The following is a 26,073-nucleotide window of genomic DNA, read 5'->3' as shown; positions in this document are numbered from 1 at the left end:
ATTTCCTGTCCGAGAATCTCGAATTTGGTTCTTGAGAGCCGAGAGGATGATGCTGCTGTTAGTTGTAACACTAAAAACAGTGAACACTGATGGCAAGTGACATGCTGGTTGAAATCTCGATCATAAGTGGGAAATAACTTTTTAACATCTGGGCAGGTGAAAAGAGATAATATAAATAAGTTTTGCTCAGAACTCTTGAGAAGATTTAACAACTCTGCCTGCTGTCTTAAGGATCTCTGTATCCGTAGTTGCAAACTGGCAGCTCTTGGGTATTCAACCTATATACTCTTTGGGATGCACATTGTTTTTTATATATTGAGTTTGAATGCCTTTACCTGGGTCTTGGTTGATCTCCTCTCCTCTCCTCTGGAGTCCGCACTTTATGTATTATGTAACCTCTTGTGTTCTGTCCTGCTGGCTTTATTGGCTTGGCCCTGGAGGCATTGTGTTTGCTGCCCTTGCTTAGTACCATGATTCTAACTAGCCTTTGATGACACTGCCCTTGGGTGTTTGGATAAACCCTTGTGGTGGTGTAGAGGGGAGGTAAGAATGATTTTGTGCCATTCCCCAGAGTCCAAATGCATATTTCCTTTGGGAGAGGAGCCTTTCTGTCTTCTTTAATAAAAGGAAGAAAGAGTAGTCACTTCTGTCAGTTAGTGACCCACTTCCTCCGTCCATGGCAATAATAACAAAAGTCAGAAGGCTAGGCTAAAGGTTTAGGTGCCAGGTCTGGTTTTTGGGCAAATCACTGCCTATCTTTCTCTCAGCTTCATTTTCTTCTTTTGTAAACTTAGGTTAATAAAATCTTGCTTTGCCTGATGGTAAGAGCTGAGTGAAGCACTTAGTAAAGTGTCCTGCAAAGGCAGATGTCAGGGCACAGAGTGCCATTGCTGTGAACGGGAGGACGTTGTTCTCCAGCTCCCCAGCCACTCCAGTACAGCCTCTGTCTGGGAGGAGTGGGAAATTCCTGAGACTGGCTGAGGGGTCTCTTTTATTGCTGCGCCTGAGGACTAACACACTCTTTTCTGTACAAGTTGGAAGGGAAAAACAGTAATAAACTTGGAGAAAGGGGAGCCCCGTTAGATTCTACCCGCTATTTTATTCCAAGGATAGGGCTCACCACCATTATTCCTACTGCTGCCTGTTCTGCACCTTTAAAGGAAAGGGTTGCATGGATTCCGCCCCGCCCCCCCCCCCCCCCCATGGAGCCCTTTGAAGAGGTACTGGAAGCAGAAGGAAACAGTGTCTCAATATGGCAACTCATAGTTTCTGAGATGTATCCAGCTTGAGATACATCTCAATTGTAAGGCTTGTTCTCTGTTGAAGAATTACTTCTTTTTGGGTACTTTTTCACAGATTTAATATCTGGACTTTGTTGTGATCTGCCACTGCTGTAGTCCTTCCGTAGGAACCCTGAGCTTGCACTAACCTGGCCTGAGGTGTAGGGGAGGCAGGTTGGTGTTCTCTGTCAGCCTTTATCCTGCTTGGTAGTTCCTGTGGCCACCCACTAGCCAGCTCCTGAACCCTTTTGCTTCCTCCTCTTGAGATTTAGGGTTCAGTTTTGTCACTTACTAGATGAGTGGCCTTAGGCAAGTCATTTAACCTCTGAGTGTGTAGCAAGGCTGCTGTACATCCCTTGGATTGTGCTGAGTATGAGAGGCGGTGAAGGGAGGGCACAGTGCCTTCCTTACATGAACCTGCGGCAGGTGCTTGCAGAATGCTGCTGCGGCCACCACTGCTGAGAAAGGCCTACAGCGGCCTTAGCTCTTATTTTTTTTTTGTTTGTTTGTTTGTTTCTGTTTTTTAAATAGTTATTTATTTGAGAGAGAGAGATGAGAACGAGTGGTGGGGAGGGGCAGAGGGAGAGGGAGGGAGAGAGTCCCGAGCAGATTTCATGCTGAGCATAGAGCCTGACTCGGGGCTTGATCTCACGACCCTGAGCCAAAACAGAGTTGGATGCCCAACCAGCTGTGACATCCAGGAGCCCCCTTAGAGCCTTAGAATATGGATGGTGTTGCTGCCTTTGGACCCAGATAGACCCATTTCAAATTCTGGCTCCACTCCATACTAGCAATGGAACCATGGCTGAGTTAAATAACCTCTTGGAATCAGTTTCTAAATCATTTGTGAAATGGGAATATATCTCTAAAATCCTGTTTCAGGGGCACCTGGGTGGCTTAGTCAGTTAAGTGTCTGCCTTTGGCTCGGGTCATGATCCTGGGGTCCTGGGATCGAGCCCCATGTCAGGCTCCCTGCTCAGCGGGGAGCCTGCTTCTCCCTCTGCCTGTTCCTCTCCCCCTGCTTGTGCACGCTGTCTCTCTCTCAAGTAAATAAATAAAAATTTTTTTTCAAGATTTTATTTATTTATTTGACAGAGACACAGAGAGGGAACACAAGCAGGGGGAGTGGGAGAGGGAGAAGCAGGCTTCCCGCAGAGCAGGGAGCCTGATGGAGGGCTCAATCCCAGGACTCTGGGATCACAACCTGAGCTGGAGGCAGACGCCCAATGACTGAGCCACCCAGGTGCCCCAATAAATAAAATCTTTTTTAAAAATTATGTTTCTAAAATCCTGTTTCATAGGATGGTTCATTAATTCATATGTTGGATACTATTTTAGGCACTATGGACAACTGTAGTGAATGAAGTTTCTTCTCATAAAGCTTGCTTTCTAGTGGAGAAAGATGGACAGTAAAACAATAATATTTTATACACATACACAATGAAGAAAAATAAAACAGATAAGGAGCATAAAAAGTGGCTGGCAGAAGTGCCGTTTTGTTGTGGGGGGGGGGGAAGGTCAGAGAAAGCCTCTCCATAAAGATAGGCAGAGAGACCGAAGGAAATAAGAAAGCAAGTGTGCAGACACTGGTGGAAGTGCATTTCGGGCAGAGGGAACAGCAAGTGCAAATGTCCTGAGGCTGGAGCATGCTTGTTTTATATGAGGAACAGTGGGGGCTAATAGTGCAGAGTGGTAGGAGAAGAAGTCAGAGGTAGCAAGGAGCCAGATCCTGTAGAGACTACTAGGCCATGGTGGGTATTACCTTGAAATAGGAAGCAATATGAGGGTGTTGAGCAGAGACTGACTTGGTTTTTAAAAGGATCATTCTGGCTGCTGTGTGTAAAATAAACTGTAGGGGAAAGAGTAGAAACAGACTGATGAGAATGCTATTTCAGCTGTCCATTCAAGGACTGTGGTAATTTGGACCAGGGAGGTCATAGCAGCAGAAGTGTTGAGAAAATTCAGGACATGTTTTGGAAGTAGCATCAACAAGTTCTGATGTGGGGTATGAAAGAGGCATCAGAGTTAACTCCAGAGTATTTGGCCTGAGCTGTGGGAAGACTGGAATTTCTGAGATGGGCTAAGTGGAGGGAATGTGGGAGAAGCAGACTTGGGTGAGTGAATGAAATCAAGAGTTTGGTTTTGGACCTGGTAAGGTTAGGTCCCTTGTGAAATTAGGGTGGGCATATCGAGTCAGCAGTTGTATATTGATGTCTATAAAGCTGTGGAGGGGCGTCTGGGGGGCTCACCCGGTTAAGCATCTGCCTTCAACTTGGGTCATGATTCCAGAGTCCCCGGATCGAGTCCCACGTTGGGCTCCCTGCTTAGCGGGGAGTCTGCTTCTCCCTCTGCCTCTGCTTCTCCCCCCGCTCATGCTCACTCCCTCTCTCAAATAAAAAAATCTTTAAAAAAAAAGAAAATGTGGAACTAGATGAGATCACTGAATAGGCCAGCAGAGCTATAGAAGAGGAGAGGGGCAAACTCTCCTACCTCGGGAGGTCTGGATAGGAAGAGGAGCCTATCCTGTTGCAAAAGAAATCAAATACGGGGTGTGAGAGGAGCTACCAGGGAGGTAGGAGGAGACTGTGGGAGGTGGGATCTGGGAGGCTGGTATAGAAGATGCTTTAAGAGGGGCAGCTGGTGGTGCAACCACTCTGGAAGTATGGAGGTTCCTCAAAAAGTTGAAAATAGAGCTACCATACGATCCAGCAGTTGCACTACTGGGTATTTACCCCAAAGATACAAATGTAGGGATCCAAGGGTACGTGCACCCGATGTTTATAGCAGCAGCGTCCACAATAGCCAAACTGTGGAAAGAGCCAAGAATGTCCATCGACAGATGAATGGATAAAGAAGATGTGGTGTATACACACACACACACACACACACACACACACACACACACACACACACACACACAATGGAATACTATGCAGCCATCAAAAGGAAATGAGATCTTGCCATGTGCAACGACGTGGATGGAACTGGGAGGGTGTTATGCTGAGTGAAATAAGTCAATCAGAAAAAGACATGTATCATATGACCTCGCCGATATGAGGAATTCTTAATCTCAGGAAACAAACTGAGGGTTGCTAGAGCGTGGGTGGGGTGGGAGGGATGGGGTGGCTGGGTGATAGACATTGGGGAGGGTATGTGCTATGGTGAGCGCTGTGAATTGTGCAAGACTGTTGAATCACAGATCTGTACCTCTGAAACAAATAATGCAATATATGTTAAGGAAAAAAAAAAGAAGAAGATAGCAGGAGGGGAAGAATGAAGGGGGGGAAATCGGAGGGGGAGACGAACCATGAGAGACAATGGACTCTGAAAAACAAACTGAGGGTTCTAGAGGGGAGGGGGGTGGGGGGATGGGTCAGCCTGGTGATGGGTATTAAAGAGGGCACATTCTGCGTGGAGCACTGGGTGTTATACGCAAACAATGAATCATGGAACACTGCATCAAAAACTAATGATGTAATGTATGGTGATTAACATAACAATAAAAATTAAAGAAAAAAATTTAAAAAGGGCAGCTGGGTGGCTCAGTCAGCTGAGTGTCCAACTCTTGATTTCAGCCCTAGTCATGATCTTAGGGTTGTGGGATTGAACCTTGTGTCGGGCTCTACACTTACTGTGGAGCCTGCTTGGGATTCTCTCTCTCCCTCTGACCCTCCCTTCACCCCCTAAAAAAAAAAAGAAAGAACATGCTTTAAGGAAGGAGTTTTGAGCAGTGTTGGATGATGCGGAGAGGTTGAGTGAAGTGAGGATGTAGAATTTACCATTGAATTTGGCAGCAGTGGAGGTCTTTGGTGACTCCCAACAACAGCAGTTTCAGAGCTAGTTTGACCCAAGGTGGTGAGTGTTACTCAGAGCTGGGCCTGGACCAAACGTTGGGCACTGGGTAAGTGCTAGTTGCTGTCATGCCAAAATGACAGGACTCACCAGAGTAGGTTTTGCACATCAGTAAACAACATGCCCCTTGGGTCTCTAAGGAATTAAGTTGCTAGTTGCTGAAAGATTAAACGTATAACAGATAGATACATCTTATTCTAAAGTTAGATCTCAAGCAGTGTTGTCCAAGGAAGTACCATGCAAGCCACACATGTAATTTAAAAATTCCTCAAAGCCACATTTAACCATCTGAGCCACCCAGGCGCTCCTCAAAGCCACATTTAAAAAGTAAAAAGAAATAGGTGGGATTAATTTTAGTATTTTTTAAAAGTTTTATTTACTTAACCTCTATACCCAACAAGTGGGGGGAGGGTGGCTCAAACTCACGACCCTGAGAATAAGAGTCACATGCTCTACCCACTGAGTCAGCCAAGTGCCCCTAATTTTAATATTTTAAACGGAATGCAGTATACCCCAAATAGTATCATGTCACCATGTAATCAATACTGATAATAGGTTAATGAGCTATTTTACACTATTTTTGGACTAAGTCTGGGAAACCTGCTGTGCATTTGGCACTTACAGCACAGCTCTGTTGGGACTGGCCATGTGTGGTGGCCACTGGACGGGGGGGGGGGGGCGGGGGGGGGGCGTAGCTGGAGAGTATGCCCAAAGGATTTCCTCTTCCTGGGCAGGTGCAGAGAGATCCTGAAAGCCCCAGTGAACTTGGGAAGGAAAGCAGGAAGCAGTTTTCCTTTCCAGGGAAGTACGATTTGTTTTGTCTTTACACACACTCCGCCAAAGCCCTTCACGGTTTTCTGGTGCCCCTGGTTTCTTCAAATTCTTACCTTGCTGGCCCAGTGAAGTATAGCCGACTTTCTGCAGCAGCTTTTTGAGTAGTGTTCATATCAGCTAATAAAAGCCATTGCCTACTTCAGCTCAAGTAATCTCAGAAGTTTTTCAATTTAGGAAATCTCTTATTTGGGGTCCCTTTCCTTTTTTCCTTTCCTTCTCTTCATGTTTTCATCTTTCCGCTCGATTTTTTTATACCCCTCCCTTTTCCTTGACACTTTTGTTCTTTAGGTCTCTGCAGTTTTCCCTGACTCCTCGTTGCAGGATCACTTGCTCTCCATTTCTCTTCCAAAAACACTGTTCGTACAGCTGATGTAGCAACTGTGGTTCCCTTATCTGTCTTCTCCCTCCTGGCTGGGCTCTCCTCTTCCAATGATGATTGCCTGACCTCTGGGGGTCCAGCATCTGACACATCTCCTACCTTATAGTAGATTTTCCACAAATGCTTCTTTCCAGCTTTTTGTCACAGTGAAGCAAAAGGACACCTTTGAGATACATTAGCAAAGCATGGACTTCCTTAGGGAGGGAATTTTAAAACTATATCCTGTGCCCCCACAGTAACCCACTTAAAGTGGAATCTTTTTCCTTGCTAAGGGAATAACAGAATGGAAGAGTGTATTGTGGGAAATAGAACCTTCCAATACACTAATGTGTCTGTATTAAAAAGGCAGCCAATGAATTCATGGCCTTGATGGTCTTGTGTCTCAACTTCTGAATGCTGCCTTTTTAAAGATTTTATTTTGTTTATTTTAAATAGATCTTTGTTTTGTTTTTGTTTTTTAAGGTTTTATTTATTTTGACAGAGAGGGAGAGAGCACTGGGTGGGGGAGGGGAGGGAAAAGCAGACTCCCATCTGAGCAGGGAGCCCGATGTGGGGCTGGATCCCAGGACCCCAGGATCATGACCTGAGCCGAAGGCAGATGCTTAACGGACTGAGCCACCCAGGTGCCCCTATTTTTTTAAAGATTTTATTTATTTATTTGACAGAGAGATAGAACAAGTAGGCAGAGAGGCAGGCAGAGGGAGAGGGAGAAGCAGGCTCCCCGCTGAGCAGGGAGCCCCATGTGGGGCTCAATCCCAGGACCCTGGGATCATGACCTGAGCCGAAGGCAGCTGCTTAACGGACTGAGCCACCCAGGCGCCCCTAAAGATTTTATTTTTAAGTAGTCTGTATACCCAGAATGGGGTTCGAACCTACTACCCTGCGATCAAGAGCCATATGCCCCACTGACTGAGCCAGCCAGGCGTCCCACCTTTCAGGGGGGTTTTTTGTTTTGTTTTTGACTTAACCAATAGTGTTTGCCCAGGAGTTGAGTTAATGTTTTGATCCTGATGGTGATCCTGAATGAAACATGGGTTTGATCAAACCTGGCATGGTAAAACTTTGAGGGCTTCTCTCCCTGGAGTTAGCCAGCGGCGGTAGAGTAAGCACTGTCACTCTCAAGCCACTGACGGAGAGAAACAAGGCAAGCGGGGCTAAAACATACAGTTAACAGAGTTGGTGTGGGACTCAGTTGGTTCAGTTAAGCATCTGCCTTCCGCTCAGGTCATGATCTCTGGTTCCTGGGATCGAGCTCCCACATCGAACTCCCTGCTCAGTGGGGAGTCTGCTTCTCCCTCAGCCCCTCCCCCGCTCAGCTCATTCCCTCTCCCTCCCTCTCTGAAATAAATGAATAAAAGCTTAAAAAATGAAATTGTTGGGAACAAAAAAACCAAGAGTTGGGGTGGGGGTGGTTTGGAGAAGTGTCTGTGGATTACACGCCTGGATTTGAAATGGCCAGTGGTGTCCTCCAAAAGTACAGAGACCTTTTTATCTGATAGTTTTAAACCAGATTTTGCTGGCTCTAGCTGTAAATTCTTGTGTTTCACTCCTAAGTGAAATTGGGGCCCTTGTAAGAACAGGCAGAATCTCATGCAGATGTGTGGTATGGGAGACATAGGTGCCTTGCTGGGGACACAGGAGGGAGTGGATGCTGGGGTCGTGCCCAAGACATAGAGAGATCAGGCCCAGCCTGGCGCTGTCGCTGGTGCTGGGAGTTCAGGGCCAGAAATGTTGGAATGAAGGCCTGCTTTCTCCTCCTTCCCAGCATCTCCTGTGCTTTTTTCTGAAACGGTGGCATTGTGTTCATCAGGACCTGTCAGGCTTCAGTTCTGAGAGAAACCCTGTACGTGTGGGGTTCCTGTCTCTTTTTAGATTCCACCCAGTGTCTGTCTGCAGATGTGTGCTCCCCAGTTTGGGGTAGCTGCACAAGACCAGACAAATCTGTGGTACATGGTCACAAAGAGTCCAAAACCAGTCGTTATTCCTTGAATTTGAAAGTCAGAAAGTGTCATCTTCTGAAATGGAAACTGACAAAGAGAAGCAAATTATCTGAGAAGAGTCACTTAAATAGTAACTTCTGCTGATAAAAAGAGGTTATTTCCTAACTTGGAGTCAGGAATCTCCATTTGATATAAGATTTCTTGAAATCTTAGGAATTGTGTTGATTGTGTTGGTGACCGGGGATTCTGGTTATCAGAGGAGAGATGCAGTGGTGGAGCAGGGTAGTCCGCTCCTCTGGCACTATGGCGGCGGGGGGCGGGGGGCAGCAGAAGGTCAGGCACCAGAAAGGGTGGCCACCCTCTCCACCCCCACAGTGTAGCAGAGGAGGATTTGGGTTTGTTCACTCTGCCTCTTGTGAGTTTGGCTAGTTTGAATCAGTCCCCCAGGGTGTCATCACCCCCAGGTAAACCGATAGTCTGTTTCTTGAATGTTCAGGCCTGAGGGTACAAATGGGGCCGAGCTGTACTTTGCACCGAGGCCCGGAGCAGCCCAGTTACTGCTCTTCTTTGCCTTTCTGCCTCTTCTCTCCGCTTCCCACTTTGGTTTTTTTCCTTTCTCATCCACCTCTTCCTGCTAATTTGCCTCCCCTTGCAGATTCATCCCTTTCCTCTTTGTCTCCTTTAATCCTTTGGAAGATGGTGGCTGTGTAACAGAATAGGCTGGGACGGCCCCGTCCCTGCTCTTTCCCTCGTGTGCCTCCATCCCCCAGCTTTCTGTGGGAGCTCACAAAGACAGTCACTGCAAGGTTAAGGGCATCAGCAGCCAGTGAAGCTGTGCTTCTTCCTCAGATGAGTGGAATTTGCAGATGTTGCTTCGTTGCATCTTGACTTCATTCACCTTGTGGCTGGGGCCTCTCCTTTACCTCCCATAAGGGACTGGCCCTGTCCAGAACTACCTTGCTCCCCACTGTGGTTCTTCATGACCTCCTGCCTTCACTCCTTCCTTCTGGTTTTGCTTGTTCTCTCGGACCAAGAAGGGTGTACCTCATTTTGTAGAGATGTAGCCCCACTGGGCAAGTGATACCTGTATCTGTTAGTAGGAACAGAGCTTTTGCTTGGGTTTTGACCCAAAGAGGAGACCACGGACCTCTTAACAGAGCACAGGGCATCATCTTCTGGAGTCTGCTCAGTGCTACTTGACCAAAAATAGCTAGCCTTTCCAGGAACAGTCATGGGAAATCAAACTTTTCTTAGCACTTCACCTCTGATGTGCTTGTGCCCTAACACCTGCTTGTGTCCTGGTGACCTCTCGTCGCTCCGAGAAGTCATAGAGTGATGAGCTTATATATGGGTTTCTTTCACTGCGTGTGGAGTTTGGACCTCTAACACAGAAGTCTTGACCTTGGACCAGGGTTCTGTTCATCCTTATGAAAAGAGAAGGTGCCCTTAGGTGATAAGGTTTCTTGTTGGGGCCCACATCTAGATGCTTCCTCATGCAGCATTCTGAGACCTGTTTAATTCCACTGGGCTCCACTTGTCTCTGGAGGAGACAAGCATTCTCCTTGTAGTGCACCCCGTAGGAAAGTTTTGGCTTGGTGCAGCTCTTCAGAGCACGAGACTGAGAGCAGCTCAATTGCAAGGCCTTGTCCCAAAAGAGAATGTTCTGACTCATGATACCTGGACAGACGCCAGAGGGAGCTGCAGCGCTCTCTCCATTTGCCAGCAGGGCACTCCCTCTTAGCGGGGCCAGCTCTGGGCACACTGGTGTCCAGCTGGCCGTCCGGACATGGTCAGGATCAGCTTTCTCCCAAAGCTGTTGGATTTATATCCCATTCTCTAATCTGATGGAAGGATTCCTGCTCAACTCTGATAAGCCATCCTGCCTGGTGTGATGGAGTTTGATGGGAGCGCTAGTCATTGGAGCGCCACGGAGCGATGTGACATTCAGGGGAGATGAGGAAGAGATCAGGATCTAATGGCTTTACCATCTCCAGGGGGTTGAACAGCTGTGGAGCTGTGCTGGCGTCGGGGAGGGCCTCGAAAGGCCGCAGTTCTTGGGCTGCCTCTGTGGTTTACTTTGTGACACTGGGTTTGTTTCTTAACCTTCCTGAGCCACATTCCTTCATCTGACAGAAAGGGGTAAAAGCTCTTTTGTCTATCAGACAGGGGTGGTGTGAACAGAAAATGAGTGTCTGGGGGAAGTGTATTTGACAGCCGTAAAGCATTATATTGACGTAAGGCATTATTTTTAAAGCCAGCTGTTTATATGTCAGGTATATCTAGTCTGGGGACAGAGGCCCCTTCACTCAGGTATGGTCCATAATGCCCTCTTAAAGGACTTTTCTCTATCCAGTCTCCATTTGCTGGGCCTGGGCAAATTCTCTATCTTCCCTCAGGCCCAACAGAAAGAAGGAAGCAGTTTGCTCTCCTGAGAGAAACCTGGATGGGACTTCTCACATTCAGCTAAAGTAATGTGTATTTTACCACCATTAAAAAAAAAAATTGACTCATGTATTAGCCCATTTGCCTAAATGCCTTATTTGGCTATATCATAGTGATATGAAAGTGAGAATTCATGTAATGAAGTTTAAAAATGTAGAGCTTTCCCATAAAAATCTTGAATTTGTTTTTTATTTTATTTTATTTGAATTTTAAAATACCAGCTCTGGTCATGTCAGCCAAGGCTCTGCTGCCTGTCTGTAGGCAGGGCCAGTGCCCTTTGGTGCCTTGCAGTCCCTTCAGTTCCCCACTGTGCTTCCTGCAAAAGGAGTTTGGGTTACTTGCCTGGCCCGTGGAGGCATTTGGTTCTGACCCTGTGTGAGGGCCTCTAAATCCCACAGATGGTAAACTTTGCATTTATGGTGGAGAAACTTGAGTAAGAAGTGTCATTTTCAGATGGGAACAAAATGATACAGTATGGAGCTTTAAAACTAAGTTATTTGTGGAAAGCCCTTACATGGTAACAGGCTTTAGACTAATGTGAGACATAGGATCTACTCAGGCCAAACAACCGGTATTAATTTAAAAAAATTTAGAAGAATTACAATTCTGATACAGTCAGTGCTGTGGGCCTAGACTCTCTGGGCGTCTGTCAGTTCCCAGAAACCATCCAGGTCATGCCTGTACTCTTGGTGCACCTTTGCCAGTCAGTCATCAAACAGTTGTTGAGTGTCGGGTAGGTCATAAAGACAAACAATGTTAAACACAGCTCAGCACCAATCAGAATGAATGTCGGTATTAGACTGGATTGAAATCTAGCTTCATATGCTGAGTCAAGCTTCATATTGTTTACAGGAGACAAAAATAAGAAGAGGGAAAGATGAGAAGGAAAAGAGAGAAACATTCTGGGGAATACTAACCAAAAGAAAACTGGCACAGCTTTATTCATATTAAATAATAAATTTTAAGGCAAAGAAGATCATTTCATAATGATGAACAGTAATTTACTAGAAAATAATCTTTGATTCTTTGCATAGTCAGTAAACCTAACAAATGAGTAAGAATGTAGAGGTTCTGAACATTATAGTTAACCAGCTTGAACTGTACTCATCAACTGTAGAATAGTCATTTTCAAGACATTTGAAACATGAAAACTGGCTACCCACTTGGCCCTGAGGTGGATCTCAGCAAATTTCAAAGACTTTACTGGCAGTTAAGGCAGTGATTCTTAACATTTTGCAAGTTCTAGACTCCTTTGAAAAATCCCATATATCCTATAGGTCAAGATTGTCAACTTCAGCACTACTAACATTTGGGGCTAGGTAATACTTTGCTGTGAGGGCTGTTCTGTGCATTATAGGATTTTCGCAGCATAGCGTCCCTGGACTCTACCCACTAGCTGCCACTAGCACCTCCCCTCTGGCAGGGACATCCAAAAATGTCTCCAGACATTGCTAAATGTTCCCTGGGGGGAAAGCCAGTCCTCGTTGAGAACCACTGTTACAAGTCTTTTCTTCAGAGAAATAATATAATTTTTCATACACCTTTTCCTACTCCAGTAGCTAAATGTTCTTGTCCTCACTGAGGACAGTTGAGTGGGATGTTTCGTATGAAAAAGCAGTGGGGCAGCCAAGGAGCCTGAAGGTTTGGTCTTTGTCCGCACATAGCTTCCCCCCGTCCAGTGTGTGGACCCTTGTGCGTGAGGGTATGGGAGCATCACAGAGTTCCTGGTGCCGAGGGCCTGAGGGCTCACTGCCAACCAGTTTCACAGATGTTAGGCTTCTGCTTTGTTCTAGACCTTTGGTTAGGTAAAGGTGCCAGTCACAGAGTTCAAGTCCATAACAGTGGGGGAGAAGAGGCTGTAAAATAGGTGATAACCTGTGCTCATGAAGGAATGGAAAAGGGAGAGCTTAATGTCTGAGATGAACTGGGTATGGGGTCAGGGAGGATTTCACCACGCAAAGGCTGATGTCAGTGTGGGGTTTGCAGGGTCAGTGGAAGTTTGCAAAGGGGAGGCTATTGCGGGCGGGTGGATCAGCATGCTGGGTTCTGGGGCTTAGTAACATCTCAGTTTCATAGTCATGTAAAACAGGAACAGAAGATAAAGGAAGCTAGGGGCGAGGCGTGCTTAGGAGCTTGGACTTAACCTGGCAAGCAATTGAAGGGATTTCAGTGGGGAAGTGACACAACCAGATTTTTGTGTAGGAAGTTGATTTGAGTGGCTCTGTGGAGGACAGATTGGAGGCCAGGAGACTAGTCGGAAGCTATACAAAGAACCCAGCTGCATGCTGAGGTCTAGAACTATCACCGTGGCCATGGGGATGGAGGGAGATGAACCTTTAGGGAGTCAGGTTTCCAAACCCAAGTCTAGTAAAGGGAGGTCTGCATCCGTTACCTCAAAGGGCACACTAATGTCCCTGCTCAGAGGACACCATCCTTAGCTCTGAAAATAAAGACATAAGTTTTTATCTAAGAGAGATTTTTTTCCACTTTTTATATACATTTTTTTCCTCTAGGAAATAGACAGACGGTTGGAAAAAAAACTGAAGATCACACAAAAGGAGAGGTAAGGCTGCTGTCTGGTCTGAGGGCTCATGCACTCTGCCAGTTGAGAGCTGGGCAGTCATTGGTGTTCTCCAGGTGGCCGTTAGGGTTAGCAGGGCAGGTTCCTGAGCGTGTCCCTCCAGGATGTGGCTGGAGGCTTTGAGAGTGAGACTGGACTGTTGCATCTGCCTTCTAACTTAGTAGGTACCCGGTGTGAGGTGGTCTGGTGGAAAGTGGGGAGGTGACAAGTCAGAAAACTTGGGTTTTAGGCTGGCTCTGTTCCAGTTGCTCTGAGGTTTGGGACAAGCTGTTTTCCCCTCTGGACATCAGTTTCTTTCTCTGTGACATAAAGAGGTTGGACAGATGATTTCTCTGGGCCCTCCATGACGTACATGGTGGCTGAGGGCATTATGGGGGTATTCTGGAAGAGAAGATTCTCAGAAATTCTCAAAGACCTTTTTAAGGATATTTTCCCCCACCCAGACAGCAGAGAAAGTGGTTTTCAGAGCATGTGAAAGTTGACCTCAGCCGTCTGTCTTTGGACTTAGGTAACCTGTGGGCTTCCCACAGGGACAGTGAAGGGAGGAGGAGGAGAGGACCTCTCTGGACTTGCTTATCATTCCCCAGGGGACGCCATGGTGCCCTGCCCACCCACTAGTTTCCTGGCTCCCTGCCTCTGATCAGATTGCTGGCTCCTTGTCTGTCTGCTTGTCTCAGCAACTGCACTGATGTCTGGTTACAGTCCCTTTGCCACGCCATTCCTGTCCCACGTGGGACTTGTTCCAGTCCCCCTGGCAGCAGCTGAGTTGCTCCAGCCCCTTCCCATCCTGCCAACTGGGACTCTGAAAACAGGCCCCCGTAGGCTGTTGGCTTCTGAAGAGAAGCTAGTTGGGGCTGCTCTGGGGAGGGTCTTTGTGGCTGTTGAAGGGCCGTCATTCCTGCCTGGATCCCTTTTTCCCTGGTGGCTTTTGTTTCTCTCCCTTCCTGTGTGGTTTTCCACCTCTCCTTGTGGACGCATTGTCCGGTGTGCACATCCACCAGCCTTGGACAATGCTTCTCCTCTGAGCACTGCCAAGCACTGTTTCTAGGATTATCCTTTATCCCAGCCCCGCCGCGTCCAGCATCCCAGGGAGCCATGGTGAGGGAGGTGTCTCTGCTCAGAAACTCTTCTGAAGAGATGATCCAGTTGTCTGGAGTAGCTTGTCTCTGGGAGGCACAGGTCACTTACCAGAAGGCTGAGGCGGTTTGGTAAACCCCGTCTTGGTGCCAGGCAGGGATGGTGGAGTGGGCTCCTTTGTAGTGTTTGACTGGTGTGAGCACCTGTGCTGGAAGGCCATGGCTAGAGTGAACACTTTGCTGACCCCTCAGCTAAGGGGTCCCACTACACCAGCCTGTTACACTCTGGTCTGTGTAGGGAAGTTGGGATTTTAACTGACGTCATTGGATTCTGGGCACGAAATGTTTTGCCACAGGGGCCAAACAGTGGTTGATGTGACTGTGAACCGGGGGATAGAAGTCCCAGAATGAGGTGCTGTTCCAGCCCCCCTTTGCCTGGGGTTAGGTCTGAGGAGCAGACCTGAGGACGACATAAGCTTATGGCAAGGTTGCTCTTTTGGGAAACCCCTCTTGAGGAGTGAGAGTTTTGGTGTCTGGTCAGAGGCCAGAGAATAATGAAAAGAATTAGGAGGAGGGAGGGGAAGTGAAGGGGGTGGGTGAGGGACATGGATGGGGCCTCTGGAGTCAAGGGTAAGACTTGTGAAGCTGTATTTGCTCTTTGTCAGCAGGAAATCCAAATCTCCTCCCAAAGTGCCCATTGTGATTCAGGACGATAGCCTTCCCACGGGGCCCCCTCCACAGATCCGCATCCTCAAGAGGCCCACCAGCAATGGTGTGGTCAGCAGCCCCAACTCCACCAGCAGGCCAGCCCTTCCTGTCAAGTCCCTAGCGCAGCGTGAGGCGGAGTACGCTGAGGCCCGGAAGCGGATCTTGGGCAGCGCCAGCCCCGAGGAGGAACAAGAGAAACCCATCCTCGACAGGTGAGTGCAGCCAGCAGGGCTGACCATCCACCACTCCGCCAGGCAGCTCCGAGGTGGAAGGGGGAGTAGCCTCGCTGCAGGCAGAGTAGTGAGAAGAGGGCAGAATCAGCTCTAGAACCGTGGCAGCTCCAGCTGCCAAGCCCGACCTGGTGGGCAAGTTCAGGGTCTGCTGCTTCGGCTCAGGACTGCAAGCTTTGAGGTCGTGGCTTACTGCTCTGCCACCTCTGCAGGCGGGCACGGGGGTGGGGAGGGCGCAGTGTGGCACAGAGGTTAAAGACACAAACTCTGAGTCAAAATCTGCCATTTGCTTCCACTTCCGGCTGCCTAACCTCTCTGTATCCTCATAGCCTCATCTGTGGGGGAAATGGGATAACGATAGTACCTCCCTTGTCAACTCGTTGTGCAAATAAATGTGTAGTGTTCTGAGAACCCCGCCTGGCACAGCGGATGGTACCCCACGAAGTGCTTAGATGTTATCTTCCGGGTCTTACAATAGCTCTCTGTGATGTTTGGTGCATTTTCTAAATCCTTTTTCGTTCCCAGCACTTTTTTTTTCTCTGCAGTCCTAGAGGTTGCATTATGTAAATTTGTCACCTCCTGCTAAAGCAGTATTTGTTAAAATAGCCTCTTTCTGACTTTGAGAGGCCTCGTTGGGTTTGCTATTCTGGGACTTGAACTAATCTATGTACCTTCTTCCTGTCCCTTCATTAATTTGATAGACTCCCATTCTCCTCTAAGCCTTCACTTGGCAGCCTAGAAAAGGTCTGTTTCCTTGTAGTCTTCCATGTTAAAATGAGTCAACCATTAGCCACATGATTTGGAGAGAAGCAGGAGGGTAGCCATGGCCGATGCCTGGTCCCTCTCCTGAGCTCTGGTTAGGGGTCTCTACCTCTGCCCGATACCCTGAAGGGTCTGCACCACGCAGTTCTGTGGAGGCTGAACTTGTCCAGAGGCTCTGTGGAGCCTCTGGACAAGCTGGGCCCTTGAGCACTCCCCCTGCCCTCTAGATTCAGGGGAAGAGCGCTGCCACTGCTCAGGTGAACATAGACCACCTGCCTCACCTGCCTCACCTGCCCACAGGGGCTTCCCAGCTTGCAGATCCCGAGTCTGCTCATCGGAGAGGGAGCCAGAGCTGGCTGACGGCTACTTTGCCTTGTGCTCTAGCTGCAGTTTTAAGATCTGGGGACCTCTTTTATGTCCTTTTTCAGGCCACCCTCTGATCTTCTTCCCTCCAGGCCAACCAGGATCTCCCAACCTGAGGACAGCAGGCAGCCCAATAATGTGATCAGACAGCCTTTGGGTCCAGATGGGTCACAGGGCTTCAAACAGCGCAGATAAATGCGTGTGGGAAAGGATGCCGCCGCTGCCGCCGCCGCCTCTTGGGTCGTCCGCCACGGGTCGCACTGCTGTGGCAGACAGCTGGACTTGAGCAGAGGGAACGACCTGACTTACTTGCACTGTGATCCCCTTTGCTCCGCCCACTGTGACCTTGAACCCCATGCACTGTGACCTCCCTCCTTCCCCCCCCTTCCCACTGTGATTGGCACGTCTACAAGGGCTGTCCCAAGTCAATGGAAAGGGAAAGGGTGGGGGTCAGGGGAGGGTTGGGGGGACCCACGAAGGACTCAGAGTAGAGAGTCAGACAGTGCCACTTGGGGTAAAGCCAGTGCCAGCAATAACAGTTTATCATGCTCATTAATTTGGGATTTCAAAACACAGATGAGAATTCCCGTCCACCCACCTGCAAGTGCATGTCTTCATCACTTAAAAGCAAGTTCCATTTGAAAGTATCCTTTCTTTTTTTTTTCTCTTTCCTAGTTTTGTTTGTTTATACAAATACCTGATTTGCAAGGAAAAGTGCATGGGAGGGGTTTTAGCAGTTTAATGAATTTTTAATTGAGAAAGGGTAGTTTGGTAGTCTACTTAAAAATGTTTCTGGGAAATTCACTAGGAACATTAACCAATAGGACTTTGGTGAGCTTAGCTTCTGTATTCCTACTGCCGCCCAGAGAAGGGGCAGGGCTCCGCAGCCCCCTGGACAGATGAGCACCCCATGCCTATATCTCCCTCCCTCAGCTGAGTCCCGGGGCATCTAGGCCCTACGTGGAGACTGAGCTAGCTGTACGGGCTCAGAGAGCCTGGGGAGGGTGCCAACCCCACCTCTAGTATTTTGGGAAATAGGGAAAGTGAACAGACTTCCCCTTCCCATACCCCTCAGGGTGGTTCCCTGCCAGCCAGGCTTGCTCCTTTTGGAAGAGAGCAGGGAGTGAGATGCACTCCGGGCTCGGAAGTAAGGGATGTGAGACTTGCTCAGTCTTGCTGAGACTTGCTACTCCGAGGAGAGCCAGGAGAGAGTGGCTCCAGGACTCTGAGCCTCCTGCCCAGTGTGCTCAGAAGGTGGCTAGATCTTCCCACTCCAGCAATGCTTAAACTCTCAAGGGTCTGTGGAGCACCATCTCTGTTGATGGCACCAGCTTGGTAACCATGCCTGGTACATTTCCTTTGTGAAATCATTACCTTGGGAGCTGACCATTCATTTGGGAAAAGGCAAGCTGTGCATTGCAAAGATTGGTGGTGACAGACTGGTTCCCCATAGACCCAGGCTACCCTTCACCCATTTTTCCAGAGCGAGGGCCTGGAATGAAGGCAGTTTCCCCTCTGTCCCTAGAGCCTAGAGATTTGCTTTGGCTCTTTAAGGTGGAAGAGGCTAAGGGCAACTGCGCAGAGCAGCTGTGTGTGTGTGTGTGTGTGTGTGTGTGTGTGTGTACAGTCGGGGTCCTCTCAGGCTTTCTGGTCTCTTCCGTTGCACTGCGCCTTATCCCTCAGCCAGCCAGATAGCCTCCCACTCAGCGGATGAGTTTGGGAGTGGATGGAAGGACGTTTTGTGATTAGGGCAGCTTGCGGTGGCCAAGGTGACAAGCTCGGTTTTGCAGGCTCACTCCACCTTCGGTTCATCTGGCTTTCAGCCTTGCCCTGTGGGAATGTAGGCCAGGCCCAGCAAGCCGTGTCCCACTGCAGCTCCCACTGAGGAGGAAGGGCCAGCTGCCGTTGGAATCGCAGCTAGTCCATAGCACAGCCTTGTGACCGTGAGCAGCCGGGAACTTGTACGTGTGCAGAGCTCGGACGGAGCTTCGGTCATGAGGAAGCCACAGGCTGCTGGGTTGTACCCAGAGGCTGTTGTGAGGGGGTGACCCCCAGCAGTGGGCAAGGAAGAAGGTCGGCTACTGTCTTTATAGCTCCGCTGCCCTGTGACCAAGTTTCCTCCTTCTGGATGCAGTGTCCAGCCCTCATGTAATAGTGGTTTCTGGCCCGAGATGAGACTGTCCTTTCAGTTGGAGAAGGGCACAGAGGTAGGCCAGGTGGCATGGCCAGGAGTACTGATTGCTCAGCCAATGGGACCACCTGTTCTTGCCCCCCTCTCCCGTAGCGGGAACCAAAAGGAAGGTCAGCTGATGGGTGTCTGTGGATTGAGGATGTAGTAGGGACTGGTGTTCCCACCTCCCTCTGGCCAAAGATGGGGCTTTGCCCGCTGTGTGCCTGCCACCACCCACCAGCAGTTGTACCCTTGGCTTCCCAGATGGAGAGGTGGCAGGAAATTTTTAAAAAGAAAGAAAGAAATGAAAACAAGGAACTGTATTATGTTGGGGGGAGGCGGGAGGGGAGATGGGAGAATGGTTTGGATTTTGTGTGTCGGGGGGTTTTTTTTTGTTTGTTGGTTTTTTTTTTTTTTTGGTAGTTGTCTGTAACTTTCCTTAAGTGCGCCTTTTTTTTTTTTTTTTTTTTTTTTTTTTTTTTAAAGTAAGCTGCAGGCTTTGGCTTGGAAAACCCCAGGGGGGTGGGGGTGGGGCAGAAACCTGAGGCTGCTGCCCCTTTATCTGCCTTCATGGTACTGTCCCCTTCCCCCAGCTCCTCCTTGACCCCATGAGCCAGGCCTCAGACCTTCCAGCTAACCGCTTCCCATGAGCCACTACTCTGATGTCAGCCTATAACCAAAGGAGCTGGGGGTCCAGGCCTGGTGACCAACCCTTCTCAGCCCACTCAATCAGGGTGCTCCCCACCTGCAGGCAGGAGGCAACACCCTATCTGCTACCATCAGCCCCTTCCAGAGCCCACTGCCCCGCCCCGCCCTGCCCTGTCCAGCCCGGCCAAACCCTGCTCTGCCCCATGTGGGTATGCTCTGCTCAGGGATGGGCCGGCAGGGCTGCCCCAGCCTCCCTGGTAAGCAGAGACTCTGGAAACCTCTGGGGTCCTGTTTTCTGGTCGTGTGATCCAGGGGTGCACATGGGCCCCTTGGGTGTCTGAACAGAAGGGCATGGGAGGGAGGGCCGCATCCCTGCAGTCCTGCTCTGCTGGTCTAGCGGGCAGCTGCCTACCCCCCGCACCCCGCACCGCGGGCTCCTGAGTCGGCAGATTAAGCATTTTATAAATTGTATTTTAAATACATGTTTTAAACTTGTCAGTGCCTTGTCCTCATTTCAGTCCCTGGCCTCCTAACCTCTTGCTGTGCCTGCTTGTTTAACCACTGGGGGAGCTACCTCTGCTCAGTCCCAGGGAGGGGCTCTCCCTTTGTTAGAGAAATAGGCCTGGGGTGGTGTGTGGGTTGTGGGGGGCAAAGACCCACACACCCTTAGGTTCCAAGAGAAGGGCCCCCATGGGTCCTGGGGCTGTCTTGGTGAGAGCATGGCTGAGACCCCTTCTGCCCTTCTGCAGGGTCTGTCTACCCCTTTTAGGGTCCAGAATCTTCCCCACCATTCCCTTCGAGCAAGTGGGGAGAGATGCTCTCTGCCTTTGGGGGAGACACTTATCTGAAGAGAGTCCCAGCTCTGTGCTTTGAGAGTGCATAGAAGGTCAAAACTTTGCACCCAGGGTCCCTCTAGCAGGATCCCCAACCCCGGCAGGGTTTCAAGGTGTGTCTTGCCTCAGGGTTTCCTAAGCCTGAGGGAGGCTGGGGCCCTGCACTCTGAGAGCCAAGTGGAGGGGTGAAAACCTGGGGGCCTCCCCTGGCACTGGACACACAGGCCAAGGTTCTTGGTGTTTATTGGCTTACCAGGCCGCAAAAGCAAAATCCAGCGGCGATACCTGCCTAATGACATGTCCACCTGCAGGTCTTGAACAGCTGCTCAGAGTCAGGACTCCAGAGGTCAGTGGGTTTGAGCCGGCACAGAGCTGAGCCACTTTCTGCTCTCAGAGCTGTGTTCCCTAGGGAGAGAGGTGAGGAGAAGGGTGGGAGGAAATGAGCCATTCCCAGGTGCCCCAGGGGAGAGGTGGCTTCCTTGGGAAGCAATGGAGCCACGTAGTTGGGCTCAGGGGACTGATTGCAAGTCCTGAGTTCTTTTGCCCCCAAAGCGCCTAGAAGAGGACTGGCAGGGGAAGCTTCCCTCCATCCAGCAGTCAAGCCTGTTTCCTACCGCTCCTATGTGGAGTCAGACTCGGTCAAAGGACTTGCGAGCTAACCCCCTACGTGGTGGTACCAGCCTGAGAGAAAGACGGTATGTGCCACTGAGTCTGGGCACAGCAAGGCAGAAGTGCCCTAACTTAAGCACAGTCGGTGCAGCACGTGGGCCCTCAGTAAAGCTTAGCTCCTTACTGCTTCCATCCTTTCCCCCTTCTCCCCCTTTTCCTCCCTGGAGCAGCAGTATCCCGGGCATCATCTCCTGGAAGGATGGATTCCCCTTGGGTTAGGCCAGGGCCTTGTGAAAAAAGGAGGTGGGATGGGCCTGGGCTGGAGCTCCTGCCTTCTGGGCACCCACCTGCTTCCTTGAGATCCTGACTGGAAGAGGAGTCTCCGGATGTCAGGGCCCAGGCTGGTGGGGGTGCACGGGTCCAGCACGCAGTGGCTACCCTGCTTCCGACGGGTCATCTTCTTTTCCAGCCGAGGGCAGAGTGGGACACAGGGCACCTGCGTGTAGGGGCTCTGCAGGTTGGCATCTGGCAAGGGAGGAAGGAGGAGGCAGGAGCGGGGAGTGCCTCAGAACAAGCCCAGCCTTGGGAGGCAGGCAGACCCAGCTGAAATCCCAGCTTTGCCACATCCTGAGCTGGGTGGGTTTGGGGCAAATCGCTTAACCTCTCTGAGCCTCTGTGTAAGCTGGGGGTGAGTACCCTCCTCACAGAGCTGACAAGGAGGATTAAAGGGATAATATGTGTGCAGCGTGCCGCTGAACGCCAAGCACAGTGTAAGGGCTCGTAACAGCTTACACAGGAACACGTATCTTTGTGCTGGGTCCTGGCAGTCTGGTAGGCACACTAGAGAGACTCTGGAAAGCTCCTAGCCTATCACTTGGCACACAGTAGGACTCCTAGTTTAATCAATGGCAACTGCTCTTACAGGGAGGCAGCCTTGCCCAGTGAAAAGAGCACAGGTTTTGGAGTCAGACCTGGGTATAAACTGCCCTTTCTTGACACAGGTTAGCTGTGGGTCCCTGGGCCTTGGGCTTAAACTTGCTCAGTTTCACTGTTCTCATCTGTAACATGGGGTAAATATGTGATCGTGAGCACTAAATTCTGGCACATCTACAAAGGGCCTAGCATGGGCAGTGACCCCAGTGGGTATTCAGTAAATGTGGAGCTGTGATTGCTAATCGCCCTCCCTGCTCGGTGGAGGCTCTCGGGACCAACGTGTGCTCAGGGCTGAGCCCCAGGGAAGAGTGCAGAAGGCCCTTGTCAGAGGGCTAGAGGTGGGGTGGTGATTTTCAGACCATTGACTAATGCACACAGTTAAGCCCAAAGTGGGAAACCATGTCTCTCAGCTCCTGGGTCTGGCTGTGGGCCCAGGGAAAGAGGCGGGGGGGGGAGGGTGGAAGGAGAGCAGAGTGCTCACTGTGCCCAAGGCCCTCACCATAGCTCTGCTGCTTCAGCCGGCTCAGGATCCTGAGGACCCTTCGTTCTGGGACTTCCAAGTATGACTGCTGGGGGTTGTAGGGAAGCTTCTTCTGGGACCGCAGCCAGCCAGTGGCCGACTCCATCTCTCGGGTCTTAGAGGTGCCTTCCTTCAGCTTCTTCTGGTAATAGCTGGGGAGGCAGTGCCCGCCCAGCTCAGCCTGGCTGTGTTTAATTCACGCCCTCTCCCCCCACCTCTTTCTGAGCCCCTGTTCTGTCTGGCCAGCTCTGGGACAGGGACATAAGCCCAGGAGTTAGGAGACCTGGGTTTTAGTCCCAGCTCTGCCATTAACTCCCTGTCACTGCCTTGCTTTGGACTCCAGTCACCCCAACCCTATCTCTGCAAGTCACATGACTTCTCTGGGCTTCAGGTTTCCCTTGGGGGAAATGGATCAAACAGTCTTCACGTTCTAGGAATAAATAACAAGGCCCATCAAGCACTCAGCAGTGTGGCCCATGGAAAGAGCCTGGTCAGTGTCACCTATGCTTTCCATCACTGATATTTTTACTTAGATGTACAAGTGCTCTGTAAGACAGCTGTGCGATTAACCTGCTCATCTTCCAGATTTGAGTTTTATTTTCTTGACTCACGGCTACTCGCCCGCCCACTAGACTGCGGCTCCGCTCATGCATTCAGCAGATACTCAGTGGGTGTTTACTGCAGGCTGGCCATGCATCTAGGTGCTTGGGAAAGCAGTGCAGGAGATCTCCATAGAAGGTCCCTGCCTCCTAGTGTCCCAGCCCCTCTCTCACTCCGGCCACTGCCACAGTGACTACTTCCACATGGACTTGGAGCAGCTTTGCACAGGGACAGTCTGAGGTGGCCTCACCTCAGAAGCCGCCTGCCTGGAGCTTCTCTGAAACCACGGTGGGGGCCACCCTTGACCAAAGAAGCTAGCAGCCGAGGTATACAGGTTTCTCTTTCTTCTCCTGACAGAATTCTGAACCACTATCCCTAGACTCCTCAGAAGATCCTGGGAGTGGTTGACTCAACACATGCTTGTATTGGCCCTCTGTTCCCATTCCTTCTCTCGCTCCTCCCTGGAATTCCTTTCTAAATCGACCACCTAGGCACGCACCTAGTGGGAGAGTCAGACCATGAACAAATAAATACAATACCATGTTGATAGTGGTGGGTGTAATGAGGGCAAGTAAAAGCTGGACAGTGGGTAGTGATGAGGGGCTATTTTGCTCACAGAGGTCAGCAAAAGTCTCAGAGGTGGTGACATTTGAGCAGAATGAGGGGAGGGAGCAAGTCAAATGGATATCTCTGGAGGAACAGTCTTTCAGGCAGAGGGAATGGCATGTGGAAAGGAGGTGGGAAAGAGCTCAGTGAGCTCTAGGAATGGCAAGGAGGCCAGAGGGGCTAGAGCCTGGTATGTGAGGAAGAGTGGGAGATGTGGGCAGCAAGATGGCAGAGCCAGACCATCCAGGGCTTTGAGGCAGTGGTGAGGGGTGGGCATGCTACTCGGTGCTGGGAAACACTGAAGGCTTAAGTTGCTGGTTCTGCTACGGTCTTTGCCTATCTCTGGGGCCTGGAATTTGGGGTTTTGATGAGCTTCACACATAGAACACAGAAAATGGATACCAGAGCCTTCACGTGGAAGTTGGATCTAGACCCCTGTGTAAAACTAGTAAATGAAAATGTAACATGTTGAGTAAAAAAGATGACCAAGAAATAACTTCACTCCACAAGGGCCAAAGGACATGAGCAAAATGTGTGCAACTTTCTTGGTCACAGTTTTAAAGGACATTGCTTGCTCTCCACTTCTCTCCCCTTCCCGCGGTCTTGAATTCAGATGTGTTGCTGGTAAATTGGTTTAGGATTGACCTAGGGATTGGTGGGACAATAAGTTAGAAAGAAACAATAAGCTGTGTGCTGGGCAGCCTCATCTTCCTGCCTGCTTCTTCTGGACTGTCAATATAAGAGAGAAATAAACTATCTTGTTTGAACTGTAGTGCATCGGGGTCTGTTCCTGAACTAATATAACAATATAGAATTCTATACCCAGCTAAACTACTCAGTGGGAATATAAATAAACTTTTGCAGACACATAAAATCTCAAAAATTTTGTATCCCCTGCATTCTTTCCTCAGGAAGATACTGGAGGACATATTCTTCTAAAATGAGGGCATAAACCAAAACAGAAAAGGAAGATATACATATAGAAAACAGAAATTCCAACACAGGAGAAGCAACAGTAAAGGAAGATGGTAAAGGGAGATCCCATGTTGGTAGTGCAACTGTCATAAAGGACGAGTTTAGATTAGATCACTATAGTGTAGGAGACAGAATAGGGGTGGCATTCCTGCACTAGTTGTTGAATCACTTCCTTTCTAACCCAAACAAAGCTACTAGGGAAAATGCCTCCATTATTTTTTTAACTAAACCAAACAAACCAAGAAGGATTAAGCAAACCAAGGAAGAGTAAGGCATGTAATCTAACAAACAGAGAATCCTAATCAGAGGAAAGGAAGAAAGAATTCCTAGGATGACAACAGACCCCCAAGATGACAGCTCAGCAACAGGCTTAAAAAGAAATTAATCCAGAAGTGAGAATAATGGAATTATTTAGAACATGCCTCCAAGAAAAAGAAACTCTAAGAAGGCGGCACAGGTTAATGAGTACAAAGAAAACAAAATCAAGGCAGTTGTCAGCTTCAGGAACTAGAAAGGCAAGGAAATGAAATCATAGTATAATAAAATACTCAGCTGTTAAAAATTGCATAGCCATAATAATAGAAACCCCCCCAAATTATTTAGTAAAAAATGATAATATATTAGAATAGGTAGAGGGGAACTTAGGGGATGGTTGTATCAGACAGCTAAACCCATACCATAATAGGAAGTCAATAGATACAAGTCAAAAAAATCACTAACCAAAATATTGTAGTACATGCATATGTTTTCGAAGTAAGGAGAGAGTCAAAGTATTTGTCTTGGGAAGGGAGACTTCAGGGAGTGGGGAGCATGGTGAAGGGTGGTGTGGGGAACTACAAGGGTTTATTATAAACCTTTTTGGACTATTTGGCTTTTTAAACAACGTACACATTAAATTTTTAAGAATTAAAGGATAAAGTTATGTCAGCTGAATACTAAGCAAAGGAAGTTGGTATAACCATGTTAATATTTTAAAAACTAGGCCTTAAGACAAAAAGCATTACTAGAGACACAAATGATTACCATATAATGATAAAATGTTCAGTTCATCAGGAAATACAAAATTCTAAAAATGAAATATGAAGCAAAATCTGATAAAACTACAAGGAGAAGTAGACAATTTCATTATCACAGAAGTGATAATGGATACTCAGCTTTGCCGGTATAGCATCAAGGAATCCATATACTGTATGTGTGGATGAATGGATGTGGCTGTGTTCTGATAAAAGTTTTAACTGTAAAAACAGCGAGCAGAATGTGGCCTGCAGCCCATAATTTGCTGACCTCTGCCTGCTATAGACCTTACCTAAAACTAAAATTCACAGGAGAAACAGAGTTTGGAAGTTGAGTCTACCAAGTTAGAGGGTTTAGGTAACACCTGGGCCTTTCACAAATATGTCCTAACAAAGTAAAAAACCAAGTTGAAGTGATCAGCCAGTAACTGAACTGCCTACAAGAAAAAAAAATTAACACTCATCAAAGGAAGAGTCTGGTTTCCAAACAAAACAGAATCCAGTCTCTAAACCAGATCATCTAAAATATCCAGGACAGGGGCGCCTGGGTGGCTCAGTCGTTAAGCATCTGCCTTTGGCTTTGGTCATGATCCTAGGGTCCTGGGATTGAGCCCCGCATGGGGCCACCTCTTCCACGGGAGGCCTGCTTCTCCCTCTCCCACTCCCCCTGCTTGTGTTCCCTCTCGCTGTGTCTCTCTCTGTCAAATAAATAAATAAAA

General features: G+C 48.9%; 2 protein-coding genes across 5 annotated transcripts in view; one reads left to right on the top strand and one right to left on the bottom strand.

The window, feature by feature from the left end:
* Positions 1-24,138, top strand: part of SZRD1 (SUZ RNA binding domain containing 1) — a 31,227-nt gene extending 7,089 nt beyond the window's left edge. The window contains exons 2-4 of one of the 4 annotated variants that reach the window (XM_028108213.2): positions 13,241-13,290; positions 15,053-15,304; positions 16,540-24,138. In XM_028108213.2, the coding sequence (XP_027964014.1) occupies positions 13,241-13,290; positions 15,053-15,304; positions 16,540-16,642 (405 nt within the window). In that variant the 3' untranslated portion in view covers positions 16,643-24,138. Of the gene's footprint in view, positions 1-13,240; positions 13,291-15,049; positions 15,305-16,539 lie in introns of all 4 variants that reach the window. The other 3 variants (XM_028108212.2, XM_088022594.1, XM_088022595.1) reach the window with 3 other exon arrangements.
* SPATA21 (spermatogenesis associated 21) overlaps positions 20,446-26,073 on the bottom strand; it is a 26,156-nt gene continuing 20,528 nt past the window's right edge. The window contains exons 10-12 of the mRNA XM_028108330.2: positions 22,140-22,312; positions 21,055-21,232; positions 20,446-20,503 (exon numbers count right to left, since the gene is read on the bottom strand). Coding sequence (XP_027964131.2) covers positions 20,446-20,503; positions 21,055-21,232; positions 22,140-22,312 — 409 coding nt within the window. The remainder of the gene's footprint in view (positions 20,504-21,054; positions 21,233-22,139; positions 22,313-26,073) is intronic.

Source organism: Eumetopias jubatus, unplaced genomic scaffold (genome assembly GCF_037043125.1).
Source record: "Eumetopias jubatus isolate StellerSeaLion01/CBP00866 unplaced genomic scaffold, mEumJub1_p1.0 scaffold_4, whole genome shotgun sequence".
Taxonomy (NCBI): Eukaryota; Metazoa; Chordata; class Mammalia; order Carnivora; family Otariidae; genus Eumetopias; species Eumetopias jubatus.
Note: the sequence above shows the minus strand (reverse complement) of the source record. Positions and strands in the feature narration are given on the sequence as shown.